The following is an 18,564-nucleotide window of genomic DNA, read 5'->3' as shown; positions in this document are numbered from 1 at the left end:
ATATTCCCAGCTACTTGGGAGGCTGAGGAAAGAGAATTGCTTAAGCCCAAGAGTTTGAGGTTGCTATGAGTTGTGATGCCACAGCACTCTATTGAGTGGGTGCCAAGCCTGCCTTGTCTTTTTTTTTTTTTTTTTTTTAATCACTGCTAATATATGACTTAGGGTTGGGACAGTAACCTACCCTACTATGTTGTGTCTAGTGAGTATTGTTTTTAGTAGCCAGGACAACCAATGACACTTGGCTTTTTCCCAGATTTTTCTGTTCCTAGTGCCTAGCACTTTTAATCCTATACTCTATCCCATATACCAGCAGGTAGGAGTGAAGATGCTGAGCAAGAAGACACAGTCCTTATTCTTATAGGACTTAGAGCAGCGGCACTTAACCTGTGGGTCGCAACCCACAGGAACTGTATTAAAGGGCCGTAGCATTAGAAAGGTTGAGAACCACTGACTTAGAGTCTTATAGGACATCATAGTAGGTGCCCAAGGAAGTGAGAACTAAACGAAAGCCTGCCTTGTAAGCAACAGTCAGTTACAAGGGGCACAGGGGGAGGGAGAGCAGAGTCAGGTAGAGGGGAAAGCATGTGAGAAAGCTTGGAGGGGATAGAAAACAAGGCACATGTGAAGAGCTTAAACTGAGACTAGCAGAAGCACAGGACACAAGACTGATAGTAATGAGGATGAGGCCGGACAAGGAGGTGCTGGGTTGCTAAGGGCCTTGTGAGACATGCCAAGGAAACCGGTCTTCATTCTAACCTCAGTGGGAGACCATGAGCAAAGACAATAGATAGGAAGCACCCACAGCAGGGCCAGCCCACAGCAGCTGGCCAATAAACATTATTTCCTCTTCTTATCCCCAGAAGAATGATTAAAAAGGAGTGTTTATTTGGTTTTGATTTGCAACAGCATGTGGAATTTTCCCTAAGATAGGTTTATTTGTTCCTTTATTAGAGACAGAGTCTCACTCTGTTGCCCAGGCTAGAGTGCCATGGCATCAGCCTAGCTCACAGCACCTCAAACTCCTGGGTTCAAGCAATCCTTCTGCCTCAGCTTCCCCAAGTAACTGAGACCTCATGTACTGGCCACCACAACTGGCTAATTTTTCTATTTTTAGTAGAGACTGGGTCTGGCTCTTGCTCAGGATGATCTGGAACTCCTGAGCTCAAGCAATCCTCCCTCTTCAGCCTCCTGGAGTGCTAGGATTACAGGTATGAGCACCACACCCAGCCCCTCGGAATAATTTATTTATTTATTTTGAGACAGAGCCTCAAGCTGTCCCCCTGGGTAGAGTGCTGTGGCATTACAGCTCATAGCAACCTCCAACTCCTGGGCTCCAGCGAGTGGAGTCTCCTGTCTCTGCCTCCCAAGTAGCTGGGACGACAGGCGTCCGCCACAACGCCTGGCTATTTTTTGGTTGCAGCTATCATTGTTGTTTGGTGGGCCCAGGCTGGATTCAAATCCGCCACCTTAGGTGTGTATATGGCTGGTGCCTTAGCCACTTGAGCCACAGGCGCTGAGCCCCCAGAATAATTTAAATGGCTACTTTCTTCCTATAAATATGAAGGGAAAGATGACAGAAATTGATTAAAGGTTGGTTTAAAAAAAAACAACTATGCCAATCATACAACCTGAGAAAAGAGGTACTTGCTATGAATAAACCCTCCCTTCATTAGTTCACAAACACAAAGCTGGCCAGGCACAGTGGTTCACACCTGTAATCTTAGCAGTCTTGGGAGGAAGTTCGAGGTGAGAGGACTGCTTGAGTTCAAGAGTTCAAGGCCATCCTGAGCCACAGACAGACCTGACTCTACTAAAAAGAAAAATGGGCTGGGTGCCTGTAGCACAGTGGTTATGGCACCTGCCACATACACCAAGGATGGCAGTTCAAACCCAGCCCGGGCCAGCTAAACAACAATGACAGCTGCAACAACAACAAAAATAGATGGACATTGTGGCAGGCACCTGTATTCCAAGCTACTTGGGAGGCTGAGGAAAGAGAATTGCTTAAGCCCAAGAGTTTGAGGTTGCTATGAGTTGTGATGCCACAGCACTCTATTGAGGGCAACATAGTGAGACTCTGTCTTAAAAAAAAAATGATAATAATAATAAAATAGAAAAATGTTAAGTACTGAGTGCTTAAAAAAAAAAATTAAGCCACATGCTGTGGCAGGTGCTATTTGGGAAACTGAGGCAGGACGATTACTTGAGCCCAGGAATTTGATGTTGCTGTGAGCAAGGCTGACACATTGGCTCTCTAATCTGGTTGTTCAAATGGTTAAGTTCACATAAAACACAGGCACTTCTCTGGGACTGTATCTTTTTAAAAATCAAAACAAGGTCCTTAAATTTTATTTTTTTAAGCAATTATCACACAGGAAATTGTTAAGGTTTGCAGAAATTTGGTCAAGATTAAATTAGTATTAACAAAGTTATTTTCTTACTAATCTATGCCTTTTAACATGAATTCACAACTGTTATCCAAATATCCCTTGCCTAGATTCTTGTTATGATGAATATATTATGTCTACATAACAGAAAACAATTTTGAAAACATAGTTTGTCCTTTGATTTCTAATTTGGGGTGATTTAACACAAATTTTATCATTTAATACTGGTCACTAGAAACCTATAATCCATTTATAACCTATTAGGCAATATATAAACAATTAGCTTACTGATTTTAAGGTAAGAATAAAATACTGAATTTACTAACTTTGTAAGTGCTCTGGCACTTTTATTCTTTTTTTTTTTTTTGAGACAGAGCCTCAAGCTGTCACCCTGGGTAGAGTGCTATGGCATCACAGCTCACAGCAACCTCCAACTCCTGGACTAAAGTGAGTCTCCTGCCTCCGCCTCCCAAGTAGCTGGGACCACAGGCGCCTACCATAATGCCTGGCTATTTTTTGGTTGCAGCCATCAATGTTGTTTGGCGGGTCCGGGCTGGATTCGAACCTGCCAGCTCAGGTGTATGTGGCTGGCACCTTAGCCAGTTGAGCCACAGGTGCCAAGCCAGCACTTTTATTCTTTAGCCATGCATGGAAATGATTCTTCTTCTTAGTGGAAAATATATTATCTAAAAATGTTTCTTTTAAAAATTTAAACACTGTATCACTTATCCATCCATCCCAAGAGAAATGAAAGCATATATCTATATAAAGAATTGTACATGAATGTTCCTTCATAGGAGCTTTATCCATAATAGGTAAAAATGGGAAACAATGCAAATGTCCATCAACAATCGAATGCATAAGAAAATTGCAGCATACCTATATAATGGAATACTTACTACTCCACGATAAAAAGGAATGATCTATTGTTGTGATGTACACAATGACATAGATGATCTCAGAGTAAACGTGCAAAGTGAAAGAAGGCACGCCTCCCCATGGGGGTGGGGTAAACTATACGATTCTACTTATAAATAGATTCTATTTATGAATTTCTAGAAAATGCAAGCTAAGGTACAGTGACAGAAAACAGGCCAAATGGTTGGGGATTAGGACTGGGATGGGGAGACAAGGGAGGGAGGCATAACGAAGCGATTTTAAGGAGGTGATGGAGATGTTCATTATCTTAATAGTGATGATAGTTTCATGATTCTGCTGTCAAAACTTAGTAATGTATATAGCTTAAATGTTTATGATGTCAATTATAACTCAATAAAGCTGTAAAAAAGTCAATTTTTATAGTTTTATTGTGGGGTGAAAATTATAGCTTGGCGAAAGGATAGTAACATCTAAGAGTCAGTCTACCTGAGGGATATTGTATAAGCTGGACAAGTTCCTAGATAGTGCCTGACACTGGATTCATACAGCTGATACCAAAATTACACCTGATTTTTAGCTCAGAACAGGTAAGTCAAGATTCACTGAAAGGTAGATCTCAGTCTAACAACCACTACAAAATATGCCGCCTAAACTAGGCCAGGAAATGGAAGGTGACTGCCAAGCAGGAGCTTCAAAGAATAAATTAAACTAGGGTGACCAGAAGTCCTGCTTTTTAACAATTTGTCCTGTGGCATTTTAAAAAAGTCCTGATTTTTGGAAAGAATTCACGAATGGGTGGGAGAACAGGAAGAGAATATACGGTTTTCGGCTACCATGTGGCTATTTCTCCAGAATATGAGTTTTATATTATTTTTATTAATTTTATAATGTTAAACTATAATAATAACAAATAATTGTTGAGAAGTGATTATCGAGAACCGCTTATCAAAGTTTGCATTGTTGTCAGGCCCTGCCCTGCCCCATCCCCCCCTCCCCGCCATGTTGTCCTGCTTTACAAATGTTAAAATCTGGTCACCCTAAATTAAACAGCTGCTCGGACAGTTAATATACAGTGTAGAGCCCGTGGAAAGAAGTATGTGTGTGCTTGGGTGGGGTGGGATGTGTTGGGCAGGAAAGCATCATTTTCTCTCGCTTTGGTAGATCAGGGGGATTTAGGACTTCCAGAAATACCTTCTCAAGAGAGGCAAAAGAAGCATCTATGTGTGCCAGGGGAAAGTATGAAGTTTAAGAAGGAAAATCTTTAGGGACCCAAGCAGGGACAGCCTAGGAATAAAAGCATATATAGAAAAGAAGACTGAAAGGTTAATTCTGAACCTACCTTGAGCTATGAATTCTCAGCAGTTTAATCTAACATTAGACCTAACTAGGTGGGCACTGCTAATTTACCACCAGACAAGAGTTAGGGAGAATTTAACAACTACTTAAGAAGTTTTTAGCATCCCACAACAATCTCTGTATACAGAGAGCTGGTTGGGGACTGAAAAACTGGTCCAAGAGCCTAAGAGACAAGAGGTCCATGAGTTGCCCAACAAAGTGGGATACTGTTATGAGGAGAGGTACTCACCATTAATAATTACTCCAGGACACGGCTCAGTGTCTGTAGCTCAAAGGGTTAGGGTGCCAGCCACATACACTGGAGCTGGCAGGTTTGAATCCAGCCTGGGCCCGCCAAACAACAATGACAACTACAACCAAAAAACAGCCAGGTGTTGTGGCAGGTGCCTATAATCCCAGCTATGTGGGAGGCTGAGGCAAGAGAACTGCTTAAGCACAAGAGTTTGAGGTTGCTCTGAGCTGTGACGCCACAGTACTGCACCCAGGGCGACAGCTTGAGACTCTGTCTCCAAAAAAAAAAATTACTCCAGGACATTTTACCTACAAAGAATCTTCCCTATTTTTCTAGATATTTTCAAACACCTATTAAAAAAACACCTTACAGGCTTGGTGCCTGTAGCTCTGTGGGTAGGATTTGGGACACGTACACTGGGGCTGGCAGGTTTGAACCCAGCCTGGGTCTGCTAAACAACAATGACAACTACAACCAAAAAAAAACAGCCAAGTGTTGTGGCAGGTGCCTATAGTCCCAGCTACTAGGGAGGCTGAGGCAAGAGAATCACTTGAGCCCAAGAGTTTGAGGTTGCTGTGAGCTATGACGCCACAGCACTCTACCAAGGGTAACAAAGTGAGGCTCCGTTGCCATAAGAAAAAAAAAAAAACAGCCTACAAAACTACAGTAATTAATGTCTGGTTTAAGAAGACTTTTTTTTTCATATATTACCTACTTGAAGGTTGGATCAAATATGCAGCAATTATTAAAGCTTTCAAGTTAACCAGAAAATTTTACTTGACAGCATGCTAGAATGAGAGGCAATATGCCAAACGCTTTAAGGACTGGGCTTTTAAAGTCAGACTGCTCCAGACTTAGACCTTAGCTCTGCCACCAATAGCTGTTGAGCAAGTCACATCTTAGGGGTTTTAATTCTGCTCTTCGTTGTTTTCCTTTGACTCTCACTCATGGTAAATTATTTCCACAAGTGTTTTTACTTCTTAGCTCAGATTCACTGGATCTTTCTCAGTGGGATACAGTCCTGTCTTGGGATAACCCATACCAATAACAAAACCAAGTTATTAAAATGATCCAAATCTATCAATCGATTAGAGCACATATATTAAGATTTGATTTATATAACTCATATATTAACTCTTTCGATTTTGTGATTTTGAATAAAATTAGAATATTTAGAAAAAACTCCCTAAATTGGTAATTTAGCAGGTATTCTCTTCTAAGTCCAAAATAACTGACTGATACCTGTTTGGGGCTATAAGCACTCAGAGGGCAATAGAGCTATTTGTTTGGACAAATATCCATTCCAGTACCATGTATATATGACTATCTATTAGGTAAAGAGGATTTCCTAAACAAGACATTTAAGTAGAATAATGAACACGCCAAGAAGACTTTTGAGCCTGATACCTAACTGCTGTTTGACTTAGAGCAAATCACTTAGTGACTATGAACCTGTTTATTCCTCATCTCTAAAGAAATCTGTTCCTCCTGCTTTATGGTGTACTCATGATGAACACATGAGGAAGGAGCCACCGGCATGTGAAAGTCTTCTACGTACTGCAATGAAGGATAATTCCATAAAGCATTGTTCAAGTATGTTAAAAGTATAATAATATCCTCATTTGTTCGTGGGCATTATTTTCATATATAGAAATAAAAAGAGGTAAATTTCTCCCTGTCTTCAGGTCGTATCAATTACTACAGCCACTCTTGAGCAGGGCTCTCTCTGTATGAGACAGACATCTAAATTTAAGCTTCATTCTACCCAAGCCACTGAAATAGCTTATTGTGCTTTAGGGTCATTATGCGGTCTATTTGGTCATCTGTGCACCCTCAGAATGTAGCAAAGGGTAAGTCCACAAGGGTGCAGAAAAAGCTTAGAGGGAAAAATATATGCTGTAGTTTTTGCATTGTGTTTTTCCGTATGAATGAGTAATAGTGTTACACAAAGAACCCCTACAAAGAAAGAGCTGAGGTAATTGCCTCATGACATTAGTAATGATTTCAGCACATAAAGGGAACTGGATGGCAGTTATTCAAGCAGTCTAAAAGACTGAAAAGGCCACAGGCCCTGAAAGAACCATAGATTGCTACCAGTTTAGAGAACTTAAATTTTCCAATCCATGAGAGAGAAATGAGTTATATACCAACATGCAAATATGATTGACACCTTATTATTTGAGACTTGACTTATGAAAAGACAAATTATTTCCCATGCCAACTACTTACCATATTTTACAGACTTATGATACTATAAGCAAAGATTTATGACATATTTTACTCCTTAATGTCCTTTTATTAATCCCTCCAAAAGTAGCTTTAAATTCTCATTAGTGCAGTAATTCAAACAGTTATTTATTTATTTATTTATTTTGTAGAGACAGAGTCTCACTTTATCACCCTCGGTAGAGTGCCGTGACATCACAGCTCACAGCAACCTCCAACTCCTGGGCTTAGGCGATTCTCTTGCCTCAGCCTCCCGAGTAGCTGGCACTACAGGCGTCTGCCATAATGCCTGGCTATTTTTTTGTTGCAGTTTGACCAGGGCTGGGTTTGAACACGCCACCCTTGGCATGGGGCCGGTGCCCTACTCACTGAGCCTCAGGCACCACCCAATTCAGTTACATGATGAGTGTCTTTCAAAGAAGCCAACTGGCTAGGAAACTCTAGAAGTTATTCCATAAACTATGTGCACACAGGACAGCACGTGCAGAATGAGGGCCCTGATTTGAAATGTGCTTTGTGATGTGTGGTATGACATCTCTGACAGTGTACAAAGGAGACATACTAATATATTGTGAAACATCAGCTTAATTTTTCCTACAAAAGTGGCACAACTTTTTAACATCCCCATTATAGTTGGTCAGAAGCTGATTTTTCAAAAACAGCCTGTAACAAGCATTAATTAATATCAGTCCTCTTCCTCTTCCCCATCCCTTAAATACAGCCTCAGTATTCTTCTAAACATCAGCATATCTGGGGCTATCAGAGTAGATAATACGAGATAAAATCTAGCCTCAGGATACAGTTCTTCACCAGAGCAAAGTACTTTAAACAGGGAGCCAGTTCACTGTCCTTCAGATCGTTGGAGGGCCAGACTGCAGGCCCGACAAGTCAGCTGCTAAGCAGGACAGGCAGCCGTGGCAAAAACACCCAGCAGGCTGGATAAATATCCTAGGTGGGCTATATGTGGCCTGCGAGCCATAGTTTGAGGATGCCTGTGTATAACTGTTGAAGGAGGCATCAAGGTCTACTCCAGGTGGCAGCTGTGTGAGAAGATATTATAAAGGGTGCCCTCAATGTTTACTTTTACTTGACAGCACAGATATACCTAACAGCTCGTGAATGATTCTCCAAAAATATTCAGAGATCCCCAAACAGGAGATAAATGGACAGAGAACCTTTTTATTATTCTGCTTTGCTAAACACAGGTCTTAGGCAAGAGGATCTAATCTTCGTACTCATGAAAATATTAAAACACGTAAGGTGATCAAGAACATTACCCCACATCTTCAAGACTGCAGAGGAGAACATCAGTGTTTAGAAATACAGAGACATAGTGAATTCCGAAGGACTATAGTTGCGTTCAGCAAGGAACAGCTTGTTTCTAGAGTTAGAAAATTCCCCTCGGGCAATGACTTTTGGCAAAAGGGGATTAAAAAAGGTTTCCACTCCTAAGCATTCTCAAGATCCTTTGCTGCACTCACATTTAACACGAAGCCATGAGAGCAGCCTATTTACTCTCAAGCTACATTTCTCTGGAATTGCAGAGGCTTTGGAGAGGATTGTTTCTCAGAACTATGTATCACATTGCTCCCTACCCTTTGCCATTTATTGCAATTGAACCCTTAGCCACAGTGCAGCAGAATCTGCCAACAAGGAATATGGGACTGCCAACAATGCCAACTGAGAGCACCCTTTGTCCACGAGCACCCAACTTGTGCTGTACTGATGCAGAAGGGAAACCATCCAGGATTTTGAATGAGTAGGTTTGAAGTATGTACCATTACAGACGCAAAAGGTCTTAGTGCGATGATATGCTAGGGTATCCTGTGTTACATTCTGACAAACACTTGAAGCCACAGAGCTATTTCTCTTTCAAACATATTGACACCACAGATGTGAAGGGAAAAAGCACACACAGTTAATGAGCCCACAGCATACCCAAATGCTCTGAGAAGCTAGACAAAACCTAGAGAAAACTATTCGTATGAACCTGGATCATCAGTGAATGGGATCAGCACGAATAGCTTCACAATGTGACAGCAGTCAATAAAAGTCAACTGCAACAATGCAACCTTCCTAGGAATCACTCCAAAGACATGGTAAGTAGTTTAGACCAAAAACGTATGAAGAAATGTTTTCCCCAAAATTTCATTGCCAGTACCATTATAGCAGAGAGACAGATAATATATTGAGGCTCTGAAACAGATTTACTGTGTTTAGTCTCAGAGGCCTATATCGAGATCTTGTCTGGAATTTGATGTAAAAAAGGGTTTTTTAAAGGTTTTTACAGACATCCTTTAAAATGGTTGTTTCCGGTTATTCCTGAAATATGAAGTAAAATTTACTTTAGGAGGAGTATGGATTCCAAGTCTAGTCAATAGGGATGGAATGAAGATACCTAGTTTCCACTGATCTCATGACTCCATTATTAAAAGTGGATTCTAAAAAAAAAAAAAAAAAAGTGGATTCTTAAAAATACGTTAAAGTGTCCACAAAATACTGTATGTATCTAATTTTGTTGTTGTTGTTGTTGTTGAGACAGTCTTACTCTGTGCCCTGGGTAGAGTGCCACGGCATCATCATAGCTCATTACCACATCAGAACCCTGGGCTCCAGGGATCCTGCTGCCTCAGCCTCCTGAGTAGCTAGGACTACAGGTGCCTGCCACAACACCTGGCTGGTGTTTTTTTTTTTTAATTTTTGGTAGAGACAGGGTCTTGCTCTTGCTCAGACAAGACTTGAACTCCTGAGCTCAAGCAATCCTCCTGTGTCAGCCTCCCAGAGTGCTAGGATTACAGGCGTGAGCCACCACGCCCAGCTAAAATACCACATATTTCTCAAATCAATTATAACTTTGTATGACCGCTCTACCATATGCTGTGGGGTTTTTTTGGTTTTGAGACAGAATCTCACTCTGTTGCTAAGACTAGCTCATAGCAACCTCCAACTCAATGGCTCCAGCGATCCTGCTGCCTCAGCCTCCCTATTAGCTGGGACTATAGGTTCCCACTACAATGCCCAGCTAATTTTTCTATTTTTCAAGTAGAGATGGGGTGTTGCTGTTACTCAGGCTGGTCCTGAATAACAGGAACTCTGAGCTCAAATGATACCCCTGCCTCGGCCTCCCAGGGTCCTGGGATTACAGGAGGGAATCACCCAGCCTGGCCACTCAACATCTTTATTGACAAAAAATTGGCCCTAAACCTATGCTTGCTACAAAGATGAAGATTCCAGTTTAGGGGTACAAATGAGTTACATATATAACTACAGGTCATAATTTGGGTGACAATGAAAATAGCTACTTAAACAGAGGAAGGTTGTGGCCAAATTTGGGCTGGTATTTATTTATAACTACATGAGTTTGGGGATTACAGCAAAGAAATGCTAGAAATTCAAAAGAAAAAAAACTTCAATAGTTTTTACTCTTAAGATTCCTTTTTGTGTGTTGTTTACAAAATGACAGGAAAGAAAGTTCTGGTTCTTACCTCAGAGTAGAGAAAGCAGAACTTACTTCAGGGAACATCAAGGTAATAAACTGTCAGAGAGACAAAGTTCCGATAAACCTACCAGGAGGCGTGCAGGCATCGGCAGGAGACTGGACAAATGTGGATCGTCTTTTGGTTGGCATGGGCAAAGCCATCTTCTGCTCTTTATGCTTTGCCAGGGCAGCTTGAACTGCTTCTGTGTGGATATCTGAAAAATTAAACATTTATATTTAGTAGCTCTTGGCTCTTCTAGTGTTAGCCACTGTGGGCTGAACTATTGTAGCCTCAATTGTTACAAAAGGTAAAAGGGTGTTTAGGTGATTTTTATTTACCATTTGATTTAGAACATAAAAATTAAAAAAAAACAGAAAGGAAAGAAGCCAAGGATAATTTTACAGAGGAGAAAAATAAAGACCAGAATGACTGTGTGACTGCTTAAAATACCAGACAAAAAGTAGACAGAGATGTGGGGGTAGGGAGAGAACATGGAGACTAACATGCGTCTGTGCTGGGCAGGGAATCCCGCCTCCAAATGAAATGAGTGCTGTGTAGGTGCCTGGAGAACACTCATTATTTTTCAAAAAAAAGAAGCTTAGGATTCGCTTAACTGTCTGAAAGAAAACTTGGTTGAGACCCCCTCAGTTCTATGCCACAGGAACAGAGGATTGATTTTGATCTAGAAAAACATAAGGGCAGATGTTACTTGTTTGCCACTTTGGGCACAAAAGAATTCAGCTCTCTATATGAATGTCTAATAGGAATGGCAAATAAACACATCCAGACAGAACCCTTGATTCACCACCACCACTTCAAAACACATTCTGTATTTCTACAAAACAGGATCATACTGTATACAGTATCTTGTATTCTGCTTTAAAAAAATTTTTACAAAATACTTCTTAAGTACATAACCACGTAGATAGCTGCTTCTTTCACAAAAACCAATTTCCTCTTGTCTAGGAATGGGCCTAATCCACAGGCGCCCACCCATGCTTCATTGCTATGGAAATGTACCCTTAGAGGATCTAGGCTAATCAGATACTTTTGGGGGGACTTAAACCCTGAATCAAGAAAGTATAGGTCCTAGGGTTGAGTCACTTTAATAACAGTGCCCTAGAAAGAAAACTGGTCTTTGAACTCCAGGCTTGAGATTCTCAGAGTTCTTTCTCCCTTCCTAGGGATTTCTCAACTATTCTTTTGCTTCTACAACACACCCTAGCTACGGAAGGTAGCCTAAGTGGACCTCTGTTTCTTGCAAAAAAAACTTCACTAATACAACTAGAAACATCTCATTCCATAAATATAGACCTACAACATCATAGCATTTTCCTATTTAGGAATGTGTCCTAATTTATTTAACCAACCCCTTATTAACAGATATTAGTTTGTTTCAATTTTTTTCCTAAAATTCATAGCAACTTTTCATAGCAAGAACAATTCAGTATTTTCACTTAACAGGTTTAATTATTTCTTTAGGATTAATTCGAACAACTACTAAATTCAAAGTATATATATTTCTTTTCCCAGAAATACTTTTCAATATGTATTTCCTAAAAACAAGAGTATTCTCTTACATAACCTCACTACATTTATCAAAATCCAGAAATTCAACATTGACACAAACTATTGTCTAATTCACAATCCATATTCCAACTTAGCCCAATTGTCCCAATAAGGTCCTTTACAATTTCTTTCTCCCCTTTTTTTCCTGATCCAGATCTAATGCAGAGTATCACATCGTTATATTTAGCCGTCCTAATATCTTTGTGATGTTAACTTGCCCTATCTAAAAACAAGGGATGCCTTTCATTTATCATGTCTACTTTTGTGTCTTCCAGCGCTTTTTCGAAGTTTTCTTCAGAAAGGTTTTACATATTTCTTAAGTTTATTCCTAGATGTATTTTCTTTTCTTTATTGCTTTTACATATATTTTTTAATTTTCCAGTTTATTCATCCTCTTTGAAAAATCCACACAGTGGCTGCAGATCACTACAGAATGTCTTAATTCCTTCAGCTTTTTGCCAGCGCCAACATTGGCCTTTGTAGTTCCCCTGACTTTCTTCATGTTCATGTTCTTGTGTTCCTTTCCCTGCTTTCTTGAGGTCATTTTTCTTCACTTACAGGCTATGCCTTACAAGTCTGTGCTTGGGTTCATTTTTCCTTGCATAGTGCAAGGAATCAGAAATCAGGCCAAAGCCAAGTTGCCTTGCCACCACCAAAGTGAGTTCTAAATTCAAATACAAAGATGACATTTGATGTGGTCTTACACATTTGGGCTTTTTCCCCGAACTTCTATCTTAGGTATTGCTGCCTTTTTGGAATAGGGAACATTGGTAACCACTTTTTTCCTCTTGAGTCATTGGTTAGTCATAAACTTCCTGGTCCAGACAGGTCCTGGTCCTGTGACGTTCATGACAGGGCTTGATCCTCAAGCAGCCAAGAAGGAAAATTTTATTGTTTTTTTAAACGAAGTTTGCTCTATCATTATACTTTTTAATTGGCTGTTGTTTGTATATATGAAGGATACTGATTTCTATACTAATGTTGTATCTTGCTAACTGACAGAATTATCTTATGAAATAGTCATAGATTGTCTTGGGTTTTCTAAATAAATTATAACAACTGCAAATATAGTTTTACTTCTTTTCTAATTTGCACACTTCCAATTGGTTTTTTCTTGTCTATATGCATCAGCCAACACCTCCAGTAAAACTGAAATGTCAGTATCCTTAGGATTTAAAAAATCCCTTGTAAATTCAAATAAATGAACAACCTAATTTTTTTTCTTTCTTTTTTTTTTTTTTTTTTTGAGACTTTGTCACCCTCGGTAGAGTGCCATGCTGTCATAGCTCACAACAACTTCAAACTCTTGGGCTTAAGTCATTCTTGCCTCAGCCTCTGTAGTAGCTGGGACTACAGGCACCCACCACAATGCCTGGCTATCTTTAGAGACAAGAGCTCCCTCTGACTCAGACCGGTCTCGAACTTATGAGCTCAGGCAATGCACTCACCTTGGCCTGTCATAGTGCTAGGATTCCAGGCGTGAGCCACTGTGCCCAGCCCAACAACCTAATTTTAAAATAAAGTAAGTCTAGGCAATGGGCAGGTAATTTACAGAAGCAGCACAAATGGCCAGTAAACATATCCCCAAATGTCCAATCTCATTAGTAATAAAAGAAATAACACTTTTACCAACTGGACAGAAATATCTATTTCCTCACATCAACAGATAACACTGGACTATTTCTTTTCTATCTTTCAAAAAAAGATAAGTGGAAAAATGTTTTTACAGTTTTAAAGAAGCTGCCCCTATTCTTGTTTCTATGAAGTGGTTAAGACATGGTAGATAAATGGCACACCTGGGCTTTAAGGACCAGGGGCAGAACAGATACCAAGTGCCCTTACCTATTAGTAAACTTCTTTAGACAGAGAGATGGATAGGGACAGAGTGAAAGGCAGTTATGTGGGTGAGCTGAGTCATAAAGTAGAGAGTACAGTTCCAGGAGCTACCTGCAAGCCAATATGCAGTCATGGCATTTTACCAATTCCTAAGGTACTGACCTCTTTAACATTTCTAATTATGGCAGAGGCAGCAATGATTAAGTTCTAGAAAATTAGAGTATCACAACATTAATTTTGGCACTACTCTGTGCACTGAGTGGGGAGTGGGTAGGAAATCTCAATTTTGCATTTCACATTCTTGTCTAGACAAATTATTTCTTTTGTCTAGAATATCTACATAGCAAATAGCTATTCTGTGGCTCAGACAGCACGACCTTCATAAAGCCCGTCCTTGACAATGTACACCTTCACCCATTTCCCTTCTCTGTGCTGCCTCCACACCTGTATAGAATATCCCTCAAAAAAAAAAGGGTGTTGTGGCAGGTGCCCGTAGTCCCAGCTACTCAGGAGGCTGAGGCAAGAGAATCACCTAAGCCCAGGAATTAGGGTGATAGAAACTCTGTCTCTAAAAACAAACAAACAAACAAACAAAAAAAAAGCACTTTCTCAGTAACGGACAATAACAAATCAAATTCCCATAATTATTAATTTAAAAATAGTACATTCTCGGCTCAGCACCCGTAGCTCAGTGGCTAGGACATGAGCCACATACACCACAGCTGGTGGGTTCGAATCCAGCCTGGGCCTGCCAAACAACAATGACAACTACAAAAAATAGCTGGGCATTGTGGAGGGTGCCTGTAGTCTCAGCTACTTGGGAAGCTGAGGCAAGAGAATCACTTAAGCCCAAGAGTTTGAGGTTGTTGTGAGCTGTTATGCCATAGGGCGACAGCTTGAGACTCTGCCTCAAAAATAAATAAATAAATAAATACATTCTCGAAGTATTTTTATATGTGATATGAAATTGTGATAACAAACTTGACAAAGTTAGGGTATTAGTCACCTTAAAAAGCCCTGTAACATTTGGATAATTAGTAATTATGGAGCATGTTCTTGCCTGCCACAGCATTCATAGCATCAGACCACAAAATAAATCAAACCACTCAACCATTTTCTTTCATGATAAACCCTGGCCCACATGCCAGTGTCAAAAAGAGATGTTCACAGTTACTCTATTAGCAAAGACTCTTACTGATAATGAGCAGGACAGGCAATTCTCAATTGAATTTGACTCATTCACCAGCACACAATTCACCTTGATCTTTGATAAAGAAATCACTTCCGAAGTTTAGTCCCTAGACACAGCTGACTTTGGACATCTGTGCCAGAGGCATGGGTAAGCAGGGTATCACTTTCAAGCACTAATGTTTGAGCTGAAAAAGGTGATACAAATACTGCCTTAAAGTCCATTTTTGTTGTTTTGTTTGAGCCATTAAAAAAATGACTTGCAGTACGATCAATTTCCATCTCCGGCTTTAAGTGTATATTTTCTATAGTTGGGATCATACTATATGTGTGTCGAAAGGTACATTACGCCTTGGTGTTTAGGAAAAAGAAATATGCAAAGTAATATATTTTGGAAATGTAAGGTCCCTCTTAGGCAAGCACAAAGAATAGAACTGAAGTTAGATGATCGAAACTCTAAATAAATACAAGCACTTTTTGCTGTGTCTGAAATATGAAACACTAAGTCTATTAAGATTGATTATGATTGGTCGAAATGCTGTATGTGTTAATAAGCCTCCAGCAAAAAAGAGGCCGGGAGTGGTGGCTCATGCCTGTAATCTCAGCACTTGGGAGGCCAAGGCAGGTGGATTGCCTGAGCTCACAGGTTCGACACCAGCCTGGGCAAGAGTGAGACCCCATCTCTAAAACTAGCCAGGCGTTGTGGCTGGGCGCCTGTAGTCCCAGCAACTTGGGAGGCTGAAGCAAGAGAATCAATTAAAACCAAGAGTTTTGGAGCTGGAAAATGTTCTTCTTAGCAAAGTATCACAAGAATGGAAGAAAAAGTATCCAATGTACACACCCCTATTATGAAATTAATTTATACCTTTCATATGAAAGCTATAACCTAGTAACAGCCTAAGAATATGGGGACAGGAGAAGGAGAGAGGAGGAGGGAATGGGTGGAGGGAGGGGGATTGAAGGGATCACTTCTGAGGTTTATCTTACAAGGGTACAAGTAAATCTTTCTAAGAGTAGAATGTAAACGTTTTAAAACAATAACTAAGAAAATGACATGATGGTTATGTTAACCAGTTTGATGGAAGTGTTTTGGATTGTGTGTGAAAACCCCACACTGCACCCCAGAAGTGCATTAATGTACATAGTTACCATTCAATTAAAAAAGAAAAAACAAACAAGAGTTTGAGGTTGCTGTGAACTGTGATGCCACAGCACTCTAAGGGAGACTCTGTCTCAAAAAAAAAAAAAGAAAAAAGAAAAGAAAAAGAAAAAGTCCCAGTGAAGTAAATATCCAAAACTCAACTAATAAACCTACATCTGGGTTTTTATAGGTGAGGCTCAAAGCTTTAAACTACTAAACAAGCTCACTAAAGGCTTTTTTAATATCTGACTGGCTTGGACATAAGACATAACGAATCATCTTATACTTCCTTACCACTCCTTTCATTACATGATGGGGGGGGAGGGGGGAGGGCAAGCAGGGAGGGGAGGGAGGGAATGAAGGAAAGAGGGGAGAGGAGGGAATGGGGAGGGGAGGGTACAGAAGGGGAGGGAAGGGAAGGGATGTTGAAAGTAAGGGAGGAAGGCAGGGAAAGGAGGAGAGGAAGTAAGGAAGAAAAACAAAAGGAGAAAAACCACAAAAACTCCCAGAAGGTCAGGATGAAAAGTCGTGAAGGCTAAAATCCTTCTGGAGGCTGGGCGCCCATACCAGAGTGGTTACAGAGCCAGCCACGTACACCAACGGTGGCAGGTTCGAACCCAGCCCGGGCCAGCTAAAAAATGACAACTGCAACAAAAAAATAGCTGGGCGTTGTGGGAGGCTAAGGCAAAAGAATCACTTAAGCCCAACAGTTTGAGGTGGCTGTGAGCTGTGATGCCACGCACTCTACTGAGGGCGATATAGTAAGACTCTGTCTCAAAAAATAAATAAAATAAAATAAAACAATAAAACAGGTTAAAATGTGCTGTTCCAGATCTGGGCCCCCGCCTGAAAAGGTGACACTGGGTGCCTGGGAAGTCAGGCTTCTGTGCCTGGCAACAAATAGGAGCTCCTGATATGCTGTGCTACTTCCAGCCTTACCTCCCTCTAATCCAGCGGTTCTCAACCTGTGGGACCCACAGGAACTGTATTAAAGGGCTATGGCATTAGGAAGGTTGAGAACCACTGCTTTAATCCATTCCTTAACTAATAACTACTTTTGTTCCTACTTTCTGTAAAGTATTTGCTTGGCTTTTATATGTTAGCCCCTGTGCACCGAGACCCATGCACAGGAACACAGTGGTGAAGCATGCACTCTAGCTGGACTGAGCCTCTACTACAAATCACAATCTCATGCTGCTGGTGCTCTGCTGAAACTCCTTCAGTGACATTCAAGATTCCTAAGATCTGATCTCTGGCAATCCTTATCTCCTACCTCTTTCTGGCCTTTCTAAGTTCTGGGCACTATTTCCCTGTCTGTCTGCCATGATTCAGCTGAGATATCTTGTTCTTTGAGGAAGCCTTCTCTGAGCAAGGCTTCCCTGATCACTGAAGACCAGTATATGTGCAAAAGAAAATTCTGGTGTGTCATCTTTTCTGTGTGTGAACATTTCTCACCTCCCTCTTTCTATGTGTGAAATATCTATCTAGTAAAATCAGTCCCCAAACTGCCCAGCACAGCTCTGCAACTATGTCCTTTCCTCATTTTTCTCTAAAGCAGTTTCTGAGAGGATATATAAACAGGTTTAGATTCAAGAAAAGGTTAAGGAGTCCTGGTTGGTATAAGTGAGATAAAAATCTGGAAAAAGTAAAATAATATTCCTGTTACTCTTTCAGTTTAATTCTGTTACTTAGTCCCCAGACACAGCTGACTTTGGACATCTCTGCCAGAGGCACGGGTAAAGATGGGATTTTTTTTGAGATGGGATCTTGCTCTGTTGTTAGGCTGGAGTGTAGTGTGAACTCATGCAATCCTCCCACCTCAGCCTCCTGAGTCGCTAGGACTAGAGGCACATGACACCATGCCCAGCTAATTTTTTTTATTTTTTTGTAGATAGGTCTCACTATGTAACCCAGGCTATTTACCAACTTCTGCTCTCAAGTGATCCTCTCGCTTTAGCTTCCTAAAGGGCCACCGTGCCCAGCCAGTCCTGCCACTTCTTAAAAGTGGATAGTAAATGAGTGCTGAGAGGTCTCCCTATGCTATGTATCCACTGTGAGTTCACAATTTATTTCTCTGCTCTTTAGTTTCTCTGTTTTTGGGACAGAGCCTCATTCTGCTGCCCTGGGCATCATCATAGCTCACTGTGACCTTCAACTCTTGGGGTCAGGTGATCCTGGGCAAGTATCAGCAGGAACACGTCTCTACTGCCAGATAAGCACAAATTTGCCTTTTCCCTTCCTATGGGTACCTTTTGGGGTAGAATAAATAAA

General features: G+C 40.7%; 1 protein-coding gene across 2 annotated transcripts in view; it reads right to left on the bottom strand.

The window, feature by feature from the left end:
* The window catches only part of DIP2B (disco interacting protein 2 homolog B), a 264,125-nt gene that overhangs the window by 86,976 nt on the left and 158,585 nt on the right, over positions 1 to 18,564 (bottom strand). For both annotated transcript variants that reach the window (XM_023513708.1, XM_023513709.1), the window contains exon 4: positions 10,648 to 10,773. In XM_023513708.1, coding sequence (XP_023369476.1) covers positions 10,648 to 10,720 — 73 coding nt within the window. In that variant the 5' untranslated portion in view covers positions 10,721 to 10,773. The remainder of the gene's footprint in view (positions 1 to 10,647; positions 10,774 to 18,564) is intronic.

The sequence above is a fragment of the Otolemur garnettii genome, unplaced genomic scaffold, assembly GCF_000181295.1.
Source record: "Otolemur garnettii isolate 467f Iridium unplaced genomic scaffold, OtoGar3 scaffold00043, whole genome shotgun sequence".
Taxonomy (NCBI): Eukaryota; Metazoa; Chordata; class Mammalia; order Primates; family Galagidae; genus Otolemur; species Otolemur garnettii.
This window is presented reverse-complemented; position numbering and strand designations above follow the sequence as displayed.